Source organism: Oncorhynchus mykiss, chromosome 19 (assembly GCF_013265735.2).
Source record: "Oncorhynchus mykiss isolate Arlee chromosome 19, USDA_OmykA_1.1, whole genome shotgun sequence".
Classification (NCBI taxonomy): domain Eukaryota; kingdom Metazoa; phylum Chordata; class Actinopteri; order Salmoniformes; family Salmonidae; genus Oncorhynchus; species Oncorhynchus mykiss.
In genome coordinates, this window is record NC_048583.1 from 37,135,417 (window position 1) to 37,149,955 (window position 14,539).

General features: G+C 45.3%; 1 protein-coding gene across 11 annotated transcripts in view; it reads left to right on the forward strand.

Annotated features, from left to right (window-relative positions):
• The window catches only part of LOC110497754 (homeobox protein Meis2), a 111,039-nt gene extending 98,828 nt beyond the window's left edge, over positions 1-12,211 (forward strand). For 5 of the 11 annotated variants that reach the window (XM_036954726.1, XM_036954725.1, XM_036954722.1 and 2 more), the window contains exons 10-12: positions 4,182-4,240; positions 6,462-6,572; positions 10,428-12,211. In XM_036954726.1, the coding sequence (XP_036810621.1) occupies positions 4,182-4,240; positions 6,462-6,572; positions 10,428-10,672 (415 nt within the window). In that variant the 3' untranslated portion in view covers positions 10,673-12,211. Of the gene's footprint in view, positions 1-4,181; positions 4,241-6,461; positions 6,573-7,108; positions 7,208-10,427 lie in introns of all 11 variants that reach the window. The other 6 variants (XM_036954721.1, XM_036954720.1, XM_036954719.1 and 3 more) reach the window with 4 other exon arrangements.
• The last annotated feature ends 2,328 nt before the right edge of the window (positions 12,212-14,539 follow it).

The following is a 14,539-nucleotide window of genomic DNA, read 5'->3' on the forward strand; positions in this document are numbered from 1 at the left end:
CTGCCTGCCACCCACCCACCCATCCATCCATCCCTGCCTGCCTGCCTGCCACCCATCCATCCATCCCTCCATCCCTGCCTGCCACCCATCCATCCCTCCATCCCTGCCTGCCACCCACCCATCCATCCATCCCTCCATCCCTGCCTGCCATCCACCCATCCATCCATCCCTCCATCCCTGCCTGCCTGCCATCTATCCATCCATCCATCCCTCTATCCCTGCCTGCCTGTCTGCCATCCACCCATCCATCCATCCCTCCATCCCTGCCATCCATCCATCCATCCCTGCCTGCCTGCCACCCACCCATCCACCCATCCATCCCTCCATCCCTGCCTGCCTGCCACCCACCCATCCATCCCTCCATCCCTGCCTGCCTGCCTGCCATCCACCCATCCATCCCTCCATCCCTGCCTGCCTGCCTGCCATCCACCCATCCATCCCTCCATCCCTCCATCCCTGCCTGCCTGCCATCCACCCATCCATCCCTGCCTGCCTGCCATCCATCCATCCCTCCATCCCTGCCTGCCATCCATCCATCCCTCCATCCCTGCCTGCCATCCATCCATCCATCCCCGCCTGCCTGCCATCCACTCATCCATCCCTCCATCCCTGCCTGCCTGCCATCCACTCATCCATCCCTCCATCCCTGCCTGCCTGCCATCCATCCATCCCTCCATCCCTGCCTGCCACCCATCCACTCATCCATCCCTCCATCCCTGCCACCCACCCATCCACCCATCCATTCCTCCATCCCTGCCTGCCATCCATCCATCCCTGCCTGCCTGCCATCCACTCATCCATCCATCCATCCCTGCCTGCCATCCACTCATCCATCCCTGCCTGCCATCCATCCATCCCTGCCTGCCTGCCATCCACTCATCCATCCATCCATCCCTGCCTGCCTGCCATCCACTCATCCATCCCTCCATCCCTGCCTGCCACCCATCCACTCATCCATCCCTCCATCCCTGCCTGCCACCCATCCACTCATCCATCCCTTCATCCCTGCCTGCCTGCCATCCACCCATCCATCCATCCCTCCATCCATGCCTGCCTGCCATCCATCCATCCATGTGTGAGAAGAGAAAACAGTGTTATCAGGCCTGGCTCTGATAATCTCAATTGGCTTTACTCAAACTGATAAAAGGCGCTCTGGGGTCATAGAGGGGGTCTTGGTTGGTCAGCAACCCCCCTCCCTCCGCAACCTCGCCAATTGCGTTACTGTGGCAACTTGTTCAGAGAATAAAAACAGAGCCTGTTGTCATGTGGTTGGGTTGTGTGTGTGTGTGTGTGTGTGTGTGTGGCCGCCAATGGGGACAGTGTTGACAAGAAGGGAGTCAATCTCGGCAGCAACCCTGAGGGAAAATATTTGAATATCCATATATGTTTGTGTATGCTGCTGTAAAGAGCTGTTTTTCCTACTCAAATGACCATGTCAGAACAGCATAACATTTGAGTGTGGACAGCAAACCAACCCTGATATGAAAATATTTGCAGGTAAACTTACACAATACATGTCCTAAGTAGTAGATACTGAGCAGCAGTTGAGTTGAATAAGATCAATACCACAAACACACTGTTTCGTGTGCACTTTGTTATTCCTGGGGAATCTTCCCATCAATGATCGGGTATTGGAATATTTATCCCCGGCAAGGAACATTCCTGATTTGACGTGTTTATGGTTATGTCCCAGAATAGGTAAGAATCCACATGGTTCTAATTTCCAATCCTTTGTGCCGTCTTGGGAGAAAAAAGAAAAAGCCGGGTGTATATTTCTGTCAGGCCTTGCTCTGTGAGCCTGCCCAGAGAGGGAGCACGATGGTGGGACATTCTGCTGGGTTTACTTGCTCAGCTGGTTTTGATGCTGGAAGCCTGTCTCTCTCCTAAGCACTGCAGGCATAGGGACGTAGTGAAGGTAGACGATAAACGATAGACAGCCAAAGATGCTCTTTTATATCCCTCTTGCTCATAATGCGTGAGAGTTTAACCGTTTAAAACAGTATTTATGATATAGCCCAAACAAAACCACCACCTTCAATAGATCACAAATTACAGCCCCTTTACCCTGTCCTTTCCCATATACATGTTAGTGTGTCTGCCTGTCCTCTCTCTGGGGCCAGCGGTGCACCCTAAACCCTACCTGTACTCTGGGTGCCCCCTATATCCTACCTGTACTCTGGGTGCACCCTATACCTTACCTGTACTCTGGGTGCCCCCTATATCCTACCTCTACTCTGAGTGCACCCTAAACCCTACCTGTACTCTGAGTGCACCCTGAACCCTACCTCTACTCTGAGTGCACCCTAAACCCTACCTGTACTCTGGGTGCACCCTATACCCTACCTGCACTTATACCCTACCTGTACTCTGGGTGCACCCTAAACCCTACCTCTACTCTGAGTGCACCCTATACCCTACCTGTACTTTGGATGCACCCTATACCCTACCTGTACTCTGGGTGCACCCTATACCCTACCTGTACTCTGGGTGCCCCCTATACCCTACCTGTAGTCTGGGTGCCCCCTATACCCTACCTGCACTCTGGGTGCCCCCTATACCCTACCTGCACCCTATACCCTACCTGTACTCTGGATGCACCCTATACCCTACCTGCCCCCTATACCCTACCTGTACTCTGGATGCACCCTATACCCTACCTGCCCCCTATACCCTACCTGTACTCTGGATGCACCCTATACCCTACCTGCACCCTATACCCTACCTGCACTCTGGATGCACCCTATACCCTACCTACACCCTATACCCTACTTGCACTCTGGGTGCACCCTCACAAATGAGCACTGCTCCATCTCTTTTCCCAACAATGCATTTTGTCCATTTAACTATGGCACTTTGAGCGGGCAGATTACAGCCGTTTACGTTAACAGGAGACGGTAAGGGCAGGTATCAGGGGTTCACGGGGGATTAGGAACTGAAATTGGTTCCAGAACCTTCCCTTTTTCCATCTAATGACCAGTCCTGTAGCGTTGCCCTCTCCACGTTCCCAGAAACCTATTTTTTTCTCAAGAGGGCTCCATGCAGGAATACCCCACGATGATTTGAAACATCTCTCTAATATCAACCACATGTGGGTACCTGTAGTGCTAGCGATCTCACTCCTCTCTGACTTCTTAGAGAGAGAGAGAGAGATGTACTAGATGGAGATGGAAAGAGAGGGACAGTTGCTCAGTCCGTAAAGGTAAAGCCGGTCCGGGGCGGTGTAGGCAGCTTGTCTTTGACACGGCCCTGGGTCCCTGCGTCCCAGGTTGCCCCTGGCTGGCAGTCACCTCCAGATGACCCCTCTGTCTTTACAGTGGAAAGCGGCGGGAGCAGAGAGGAGAGTCGGGGAGGACTGCACAGGGAAGGCTTTGTGGAACTGCACTTATTCGCCGCTGTGGCGGTGATAAAACTTCACACAGCCTAATTGATGGGCTTGGTGACATAACAATACCTTGTGAAAGCACCGAGTGGCCAGGCCTGGTCCTCATTTATAGACAGCTGGACGGGGAGCACAACCCCCTGCAATGAAGGGCCAGAGAGAGAGTGTGTGTGTGTGTGTGTGTGTGTGTGTGTGTGTGTGTGTGTGTGTGTGTGTGTGTGTGTGTGTGTGTGTGTGTGTGTGTGTGTGTGAGAGAGAGAGAGAGAGAGAGAGAGAGAGAGAGAGAGAGGGTGGACAAATGAAAGGAACGGATTGTATGTTGCCCCTTGCGAACTTGCACATTATTTTGAATTTCTAATGAGCAATAACACGCTAGGAATAACATGTTTATAGGGTCTATGTGAGTGCGTACGTGTGTGTGTGTATGAGAGAGAGAGATGTGACATACTGAGTGGTCTAGCTCCTCAGTTGCACCTCCGCCTCACCACAGCACAACACTTAATGCCTGTGGAATGGCTCCTCGGTCTCCATAGCAACCGAATGTAATCAAAAGCTTTATTAAACAAGGGGAATAGATCATAAGGGCATTAAAAGAAAACCTTGTCGGGTTCCCAAGTCTGCTCACAATTGCCCTTTTGTTACTGTGTGTCTCTGTTGTGATAAGCCAGTGGATAATGTTACTAAGTCATACAAAACTGTGTTGTTTTGGTTGCCTTTTAAAAAAAAAAAGAATACTGCTACTTGTATCGTGTGAATGCTGTGTGATTTAAAGTGTGTTTCTCTCTCCTCTCCTCGCTCCCAGGTTCATTAACGCCAGGAGAAGAATAGTACAGCCCATGATTGACCAGTCAAATCGAGCAGGTAACGAAATGACTATATATCTACATATCTCTTCCCAGAAACACCCACTCCTTGCAAATCCACCCCCCTATTACCACACACACACACGCACGCACGCGCATACACACACACACACACACACACATAAAACACACGAGTCGTTAGGTGATTAACTGTAATTGGCGATATCCCAATCTAACCCTGAGAGGTGCTTTAGCAACACGTTCCCTTTCTGTGAGTTACTAATTGGGCACAAGAGAAGCTCCAGGAAGGCTTGGAGCATTTTCATTTATATTTTTTCTTAAGGCTGTTGTGTATTTTTTTCTGTCTTTTTTTTTCTTCTATCCTTCACAGCTTTTGGGGGGATAGGTAGGGGGAAAGAAGAGAGGAGGGTTTCAATTGGTATCTACTTTGTGTTTTTTAATTCACTCGATTCCCTCCAGTGTCAGTCCTCTAGCTGTTGTTCTGTATTCACTTAGTCCAGATCTGAAATATCAAGGGTCCTATATATGCGATTGTATTGAACTTCATCATTTCAATTTAGTAATTATGGGCGCTTAATTTATTCCGGTCATGAAAAACAACCTAACGGATGAGAATGAGTTTTATATGATCCATTGATCTCTGATTCCTGTCTGGCCGCCCTACGTAGGGAGAGACATCCATTCCTTTGAAAAGGATTAAGGATGGGTTCATATTGTAAATTGATCAGGCATTGATTTTCCATATCTTCCATGGTCAGACGACAAACACTACTGAAAGATTGAGTCATAAACATGCCACTGAAATTGAGCAAATAATCTGTACAGGAATTTATGTAGCCACCCTATGCCGCATCGACTGTGACATTACGATGAAAAAACGGAAAGTAATATGTCTCTGAGGAGGAAAGCTCTTTGTTGATTAGCTAGCTCCGAGTCTAGAGAGAGCCCCGCAAATTGGGGAGATTTGTGCAAATGAAGTTAAGCAATTATTGAAATGAGACGTGCCTTTCCAAATCGCACCGACTCCCAGTACAATTACTGCGGTTTGTTGGGAATATTTGAAAGAGAGGAGATAGACAGAGAAGGGAGGGCAGGGCGTGTGTTTAGGGTGTGTCAATCAGCAATCTCTCCAAAAACAGCATGATTTACAGCTTCCCCTAATCTTCGGGGTTTACAGATTACTCCGGATTAGGCTGTTTAGTCCGGGAATATGCTGTTCGCTAGACTACACAATACTCTTACTCAATAGGTCTAATAATAGGACAGTATGGTGTAATTTGATTTCTACTGTACACAGTATTATAATGTTATAATAATATTATGATATGAATCTCATTTGTAAATAATCATCATAATCAGTTCTTTCACCTTCTGTAATTTGAAGATTTTAAGTCATTTAAATTTGCAGGGATAAATAATGACAGTTGCAGGGGGATAAATAGTGATATTTGTGCAAATTGTGTCACATATTGTGTTCCTGTCCAATAATGTTCCATATTGTGTTCCTGTCCAATGATGTTCCATATTGTGTTCCTGTCCAATGATGTTCCATATTGTGTTCCTGTCCAATAATGTCCCATATTGTGTTCCTGTCCAATGATGTTCCATATTGTGTTCCTGTCCAATGATGTTCCATATTGTGTTCCTGTCCAATGATGCTCCATATTGTGTTCCTGTCCAATGATGTTCCATATTGTGTCCCTGTCCAATGATGTTCCATATTGTGTTCCTGTCCAATGATGTTCCATATTGTGTCCCTGTCCAATGATGTTCCATATTGTGTTCCTGTCCAATGATGTTCCATATTGTGTTCCTGTCCAATAATGTCCCATATTGTGTTCCTGTCCAATGATGTTCCATATTGTGTTCCTGTCCAATGATGTTCCATATTGTGTCCCTGTCCATAACATCCCTGTTGCTTGGGGAATGGCTGGTGATGGTCTTGACAGAACGCCCTGATCTCGTCAAACTGCATGCTTTCTTTTCTCTGTTAGAGAACAATGCTTAATCTCTTCTGTTCTCTAGTGTTAAAGTGTGTGTGTGTGTGTGTATGTGTGTGTGTCTCTGGTGTGTGTGTGTCTCTGGTGTGTGTGTGTATGTGTGTACTCATACTGTGTGTGTTTGCATGCCATGCATCAGTCATCGGGGACACAATGTGTTGCAGTATGTTTGGGCCAGAGCTGGGACAATAAGCTGATTGTGTGGTGTGTCTTCTCTTTCTTTCCCTTCCTTTGTGTCCACGTTTTGACTACAATCAGGTTTTCTTCTTGATCCTTCAGTGAGTCAAGGAGCAGCATACAGTCCGGAGGGCCAGCCCATGGGCAGCTTCGTGCTGGATGGCCAGCAGCACATGGGGATCCGGCCAGCTGGTAAGCCCTCCTCCTCCTATCCTGCATACTGTATACCAGTCACTGGACTGTGTATGTGTACAGTCACCAATACAACCCATTTTACTTTGTGACTACTGTAGACTGCCAGGAACACCCACCAACAACTCTAGCCATGGAAATATCACCCCAGCACTGACTATTGTACTGTACATGACAGCATCATCAACCCAAAACTAACCAATGTCACAACACTACTGATGATATCACTGCACCCTAGTAAACTCCACCCTCCAACTCCCCTGGGTATCACCCTTTGCCTGCTGCCTGCCTTGCTTGTCTCTCTATTCACCCATCTGACTTTGTAACAAATGTAGAGATTTGTGGGGACTTGTGGGGATCTAACGGTTTTAGACTCTTTACTACGGCCCCTTCCCTTCCTACATTCTCTCTGCCGTTTCCTCTTCAGACTTAACCAATCATTACTTCTACCAGGGTGTCTGTCTGCTCTGACCCATCTGTGATTCGACCTTTGACCTTTTGCTGATCTTTTCTCTGGCGTGTTTCCCCTCTTCTAGGGCCTATGAGTGGAATGGGGATGAATATGGGCATGGATGGGCAATGGCACTACATGTAACCTCCATCTTGTAAAGTAAAACGCAAAGAAAAAGGGGGAAGTAAGTACAACTGGGCTCTTTTTTTCCTTGGATGTATTTTTCAAACCTCTGGGCTTGTGGTTTGTACCCACAATCCCCCTTATTCCACCACAATCCCTCTCCCATCCGCACCCTAATTTTACAACAACCTCCCCCACAGCAACCCCCACGACAACCAGTGAGTGTGATTGGTGTAGCATGGTGCTTTAAGGGGAGAAAGGGGGGTAAGCAAGGGGGGTTAGCTAGCTACTGAAGGATGAATGGAAGGACTGGGAATAGTCACCATGTCGTGAGGCTTTCTCCTGTCGGTCCTTGGGAGGGGGGGGGGGGGGGGGGGGGGGGGGGACTTGTGGCGCCAGCCAAGACAACAGGAAAACATTCACCCCCAACAACAACCCTGGCCTAGCATGGCATGTACCGATGCCACACATTTATTTATCACAACAGGGCCATCGCTCTCCCCATCTCCGACAGCCAATGCAAATGTTGGACATTTAAGGGAAAAATAACATCTCCAGAGGCAGGGTCTGGCGGGGAGAAATTAAGCAGGCTCCAGTGAAGCAATAAAGAAGGAGAAGTGAAACTGTCCTCCGAGTGACATAAATCTGTCTGGGGAACGATTGATGCCCAAATTATCTTATATGCAAAGACGGCGCGCAGCAGTACATTACGGTCCCCGGGTGAGATATACGGGCCGTGGGTGACATGGCCTATCCTTCACTGTGGGGTGGGGGTGGCGAGAAGGGGGGGTTTGGATGTTTTTTACTCGAGGGGGCATTGACTAGGCCCGACATGAGACACACACAGATCCATTTAAAGGACCAGAGACATTAAAGAATGGCTGTGTTATAAAGGAAGGAATCTCTCGCTCTCGCTCACACTCACACACACTCTAAATGGCTGCCGTCTGATTGAGCCTGGCCATTCTGCCTCCCGCTAGCACCACATCGCTGACATTTGAGAAATCAAGACATATCACATCCCAAAGGCAGCGGTGCAGAAGAGATTTTATTGAACACCCAAACTCCTTTGCCCAATGAGGCACAATATAATAACACTTACCTTGATTAAAAGAACCCTTTATATGTAAATTGGGCCTGGATTTTCCATAGGGTCACCATAGCCAATTCTATCGACAGAGCCCATTTCACCCCTCGTTTTTTCCTCCCTCTCTCATCTCCTTTTCTCCTGTCTTTGTTAATGGCATCAGGGATAAAAACCCTTCAGGAAGCAATGTTCCCTAAAACAGGCAGATAGAGACAACATTTGCTCAGCTTGGCTAATTCTTAATATAGGCTATATCATTTTTGGACTATTTAATTACATAACATATTTTATGCTTCATGACCAATAACATTAATAGCTTAATACAGAGGAATATTATCCTCTCTTGATATGATTAAGCTGCCACACAATATGGTATATTTGGTACTTAATTATCGCAAGCCATTGAGCAGGCCTGCTCTGCCAGAACAGGACAGAACAGAACAGGTAGAGAGAGAGAGAAAGAGAGAGAGGGAGAGGGAGAGAGACTGGTCACTATTATTGTCTTCAGATGGTTGAACCACTCCTGTTAATAAAGGGGGCCCACAGATCTACTTAACAGAATGACTGCAGCTTACAAGACTGGAGATTACCAGCTTACAGTGTCAAAAACATCTGTTGGGCCTTTTAACAGGAGCCACTCCAGGTTATATAGAGGTGAGAGCACCCCTCACATACCCCTCGCCTCACACCCCAGTCCGGCCCAGCCCAACCCAGCATGCCCAGATTGATTTACTTATTTTATGACCCCGATAGTGAGGTTTTAAGAGAGCCTTCTGACAAACATGTGCATTTCCAATGAACTGATGTGGATAGTAGGGGTAGCGAGTATTAGAAAATGGCTGCCCACCTTTCAGCCAATGAGATTGGTCATTAATCTCTGCCTCTGCTGTCCTTTTTCCTCTCCCTTCCCTCCCCACCTTCTCCCCCTCCCCTCACCAGGCCCTCTTGTGTCATTTCTTAATTGCGGTGTATTAAGGTGGAGGAATGTGGAGAGTGAGCATGCCTGGTGACCTTGCTGCTACCCCTCCCCCACCCCTTCTCCTCAGCAGGGTTAATTCCCCAGGGGTTCACATTACAAAGCAGGCCAGGTTGGTCCAGGACCCACTGGCTCCAGCTCCAGAAGTACCCAGGCCTGCGCTTCCCTGCCTGTTCCCTCCTCTGGACCAGGCCTGTTCCTATACTCCATTCCCAGGCCCCCCCTCCCCCCCCCCACCACCACCACCACCACTACTTCCCCTCTGGTCTGTTGACAACAAACCCCCCCCTGAATACCCAAACAGAGGCAACACTGAGCAGGTTCTGTCTCCACCACCCAGGCACAGTGTGAGGGAATGCCAACAGGCTGGGGTCTCCACACACATCGACACAGGGTCCTACTCTCCATACCAAGGGGTATCGCATCAGCATATTCCTTCCTCCCTCCCTCTTTCCTCCTCCTCCTCCCTCCCTCTGTCTTTCGCTCTACATCTCTCTCTCCCTCCTTTTATCTCTCTGTGCCTCCATCTCTTGCTGTCTCTGTGCTTTAGCAGTTGTCGTCATTATACTCCTAAACCCACACTCCCTCTATTCCAAGAGCAGCACTTTGTTTTGTTTAAAAGTGCCTCTTATTGGAGGGGAAAACGCAAAGCCTTGAACGCTATTCTTAGACTGGCATGTTGTGATAGTTAACTGAGCTCTAAATTATTTAATAACTTCTTTAAGGGGTTTTAAATCAAATATGTTCCCAGTAGCGCGTCCCCCTGAGAAAATGCCTCTTATTCGATTTGTCACTACATTCAGCGGGGGAATTGACTGTTCTGCCTGTAAAAGTATTAGTGCTACTAACATCAATACAGCTGCTAGCTTCTCCATACGCAATCCAAAACGACAGTGTCTGGATGGTTGGAGATCACTTTCCAACCTGCGAACTGACCATGATTCTATTGACATTGTGAAGGACTCTCCATCACCTAAAATAGAGTGATACAAATGCTTTTTTTAGCTCCTTGAATACAAATCTCTGAAGTAGCTTTTGGGATATGTGTAATCCTAAATCTAGCTAGTATGTTTTTTAAACTTTATTTCTACACCGCAAGATGAGCTCACTTTACACAAAGTATAAATTAATGTATTGTTTTTTGTCAAAGTCACGCTAATGGAATTCAGTATTAAGAAATGGTGAGTGCTTGTTTCTAAACCTCTCTCTCTCTCTCAGGTCTGCAAGGCATGCCAGGGGAGTACGTACCTCAGACTGGTCCTATGGGCATGAGCATGGCCCCACCAAGTTACAACCCTACTCATCAGATGACCCCTCACCCCTCCCAGCTTCGACATGGACACCCCCTCCATCCCTACCTGCCCGGCCCCCACCACCCTCATCACCCTGCCATGCTGATGCACGGAGGACCCCCCTCTCACCCAGGAATCACCATGTCTGCAGAGAGCCCCCCCCCCTGCTGACCCCCATTGACCCCAGCGCTGGAGGACAAGGCTTGGACATCCATGCCCAATAGTATAAGCAAACTTTACTACCACAACATCAACAACAACAGTAGCTTCTAAGAGAAGAAAACAAACATCAACAACCCTAAAACAAAGATATCTTCAGACTATTTTTCTGAATAAAAGCAGAACCGTTTTGACCATTATTAGACAGTGAAAACAGAATTCCAGATGAGCTGTGATGATTCTTCTTCTTTTTTTTTAAAACTTTATAATTTTGTTACTTTCATCCAAATGGAGGACCAAGCTGACAAGAACACTTTGTAAAGTCTTGGGCTTTTGTTAAAGATCAACAGAAGATGTTTTGAGGACAGACACATACGTGCGCACACACGGACACAGGCACACACTTAAGACACACGCATTCGCACACACACAGTGCACACTCTCTCCGGTGACACGTTCAACTCATTTTTTCAAAACGGAATCACTCTGGAAGATTGAGAGAAAAAAGAAAGACAAAAAAAGACTCCAAGAGTTATAACTACTGTAGTATAAAAAGTATAGCAACTAAGTTAAAACGTTTGCATTTTTTGTTGATCACTCAATTTCCTGAGCTAGTTGTAGAATAAAAGGTTAAGCCTTTCTCTCACACTGTGTGTGCTCCTTCCTGGAGGAGAAACTGTCTCGGTGGTGAAGCAGCACCAGAAAAAAGAAAAGATGGAACATCTCAACAACGGACGCCCACTTGCTCCCAACCACAGCGACAGGCAAAACAGGCCCTGTCCCCCATAAAGAACAGGGCATGATGGGAAAAGGCTGCTAAATGACACCTGATCTCTCCAGAAGATTCAGTTTGAACATGTTTAATGCCCCTCTTTTTTTGGTTCATGAATGAATGTTACCCTGTAGGTATATACAAAAAAGTTCTTAGTTTGAATTGCCCAAGCACTGGATTGTGTTGGTTTTATACATTTTCATTTGATTATTATTTGATTTTTTTAGTATCCTGGACTCTCATTGACAGAGCCTATTGAAGGAAACTTAATCGTGGAAAAGCAGCATCCTACTCTGCTTCTTTGCCTCTGGATCAACATACTTGCCATATGGACAATACTGACACAATGGTGAATTCTTTGGCACTGGGAGAAGCAATTGGTGGTAGATGCACCCAAAAACCTAAAACTTCAAAACAGAAGTAGAAGAAAAGAACTTAAATGATGAACTCAAAGCTTTAGGGAAAAGCTAAGAGAATATTGTAACAAACTTCGTACAGAGTTCAGTCTATTAATTGTTTCATGTTAGATATTCTATGTGTTTACCTCAATTGAAAAAGAATGTTTTTGCTAGTTTCAGATCTGCTGTGGCATTGATATTGTATGTCCATGAATTCCTTCCTTTTTCAGCACGTGTTCCTCACTAGATGATAAAATGCCGTCTCCCTTAAGCTTTGTCAAAAATACATTATTAAATACTTGTATGAGGACTGTGACGTAATGTTTAAAAGGTGTTCAGTCACAAATGCTGTAATAAATATTTCATTTTTGATTTTTGTTAGATTTTTGTGTGCTGTGTGTTAAACATAACTTTAAGAGTAGGCTAATAGTAATTACGTTGTAGTGGGTTTACCTTTTATTATAGGTTGTATATTATTATTATCATTATTATTATTATTGCAAAGTTGTCATGGTGCTGACAGAAAATGTTTAACAATGTGTGGCTAAATAGCTAGGTAATGTCAATATTAAGGTAATGCTACTAAGCTCAATTGTGCATTCAAAGACAGAGCATTTCCGCGCCCTTTGGTTACCTAACCTGTCAAGGCTTATAGTTGCAAAACCCCCAAGGGAGTTGCGCCACTTTAGTCGAATGAAGCATAATGTGATTTTATGATTTTCACAATGCAACCTGTTGCAACCAAACAAATGAATAAGTTAATATTCATTTTAAATGTGTGTTTAAATTATATTTGCAATGGTTTGTTTTCTTTTTCCTTTTTTCAGTGGAAATTAGGAGGTGCGAAGGCTTGTGGAGATGATTTGCATGCCTTTATGGTAGAGTTTTAAACAGATCATCGATTTAGATAAAGTTTAACGTGGGCCTATTTACAATCACCTGAGTTTTATCACAGACAAATAATTGCATTAGCTCCAAACAATAGAACATTCATTTGTCCCTTCCCTTGTGCTGCAGCCGTTTCCAACTGAGAACAGATCCTCAGTAAACTGCATGTGCTGCAAGTGGATATTTCCGCCGCTTTACAGCGACCCCTGCCGGCATAATCCGACTTGCTCACGGGTTCCCTCACATTCTTTTGATATCTCTTTGCCAGTGTTTGCCCGCGGCCATAGAAGTCATAGCCTTAAACTAGAAATGACAATCTACCTGTCTCGCAGGAAGAAATCTTTCTGCCCTTCAGATAGCGGCTTTAACTCCAACAGTGTTATAATGGACTGGGCATATTTTTACACTCCTGTCCATTATGCTATTGTAAAACATAGTGGATTGTGTTATTATTTTCCACACAGCGAAAGCAGTGCATATAATACAAAATAATAATACATATGTTTTTAATTGCAGGAAATATATCTAATACTTTCTGTCTTATTTGAAAGGCCCACTGTCACTACACCATACACGTGGTATTTTGTCCTTCGAATAGTCTACAGTAGGAGAGAACTGTTAGGGCTACAGAGCTTCCCTTATATTTACCGCTCACCCGTTATTGTAGCCTTGGTGACTTCAAGACTATATAGGATTGGGTTGTTGCGCCAGAACAAGCACGGGGCTGGTGGAAAAGGGAAATATTGCTGTTAATTATGTTCACTTCCATTGCAACGTACAAACTTCGAAATGCCTAATGATCTTAAACATGAAGCAAAATCAAATTAGTTCATGTGATTATCGATATTTTGTATCAGTTTTCCAATCCGCTGAATAATCATCGCTTGATAATAATTTATTTAATTTCTAATCATTCAACATCCTCGAAAACAAAGTTTGCAAATCCAAAATTATTTTGATAAAGTTTATTATTATTCGCGTTTATTATTATTCGCTTTTCAAATTGTTTGGTCAATCTATTTTATTCCATCAATTGCGCCGCATCCATGAGTTTCAGTTGAAAACGTGAAAATAAAAAAACATTTACAAATGGAAGATTGCATTGGTAATAGAATACAAATAGTTTCATGAGTATTTCAATATTACAGGAATAAAATATGCAGGCCTATATATTGAAACATAAACCAAATAAAATAATGAAGTAAACATGCAAAATATTCTACACATCAATGTTTTAAAACTACGTCAAATTAAGATACAAAACACTTTTCTGGGCCTTCCTTCGACAGGTTGGGCAAACTGTTTATTTTTCATCCACGTTCACAACGCATTTGATGATGTATAATTTCAATTGCTTAAAAGCATATAAGATGTTTTATCATCCTCTATGTGGATCAAACGGAAGAAGCCCTCCGTTTTGTGTGGAGATGATCTGATCTAAAAGAGAGAAAACGCCTGGATTATTGTGGATGGTGGTATTGGCTGTGGCGGTGGCGTGGGGTGGAGGAGGGATTTTAATATTAATAGTTTTTTTTCTCCCTTTTTCCCTTTTCGAGGAGACAGAAGGTAGATTGCCTCTGCTGCTTCCCTTTGCCGATTCGGTGTGACAGGAATGATGGATGATCCAGCCGAGCTAAACAACTCCGCCCCTTCATCTCCTCCCTGTCAAAACTAGTTCGGGTACTGCTGCAGGAATAAAATAAGGAATAGTCCCGCTGCACTGCTTTCTCTGCACAACACACCACCACCCGGCCTCCATAGCACCTTCCATCTCCTCTCCCATTCTCAGACGATGATATTAAATGTCCACAATACACTGCA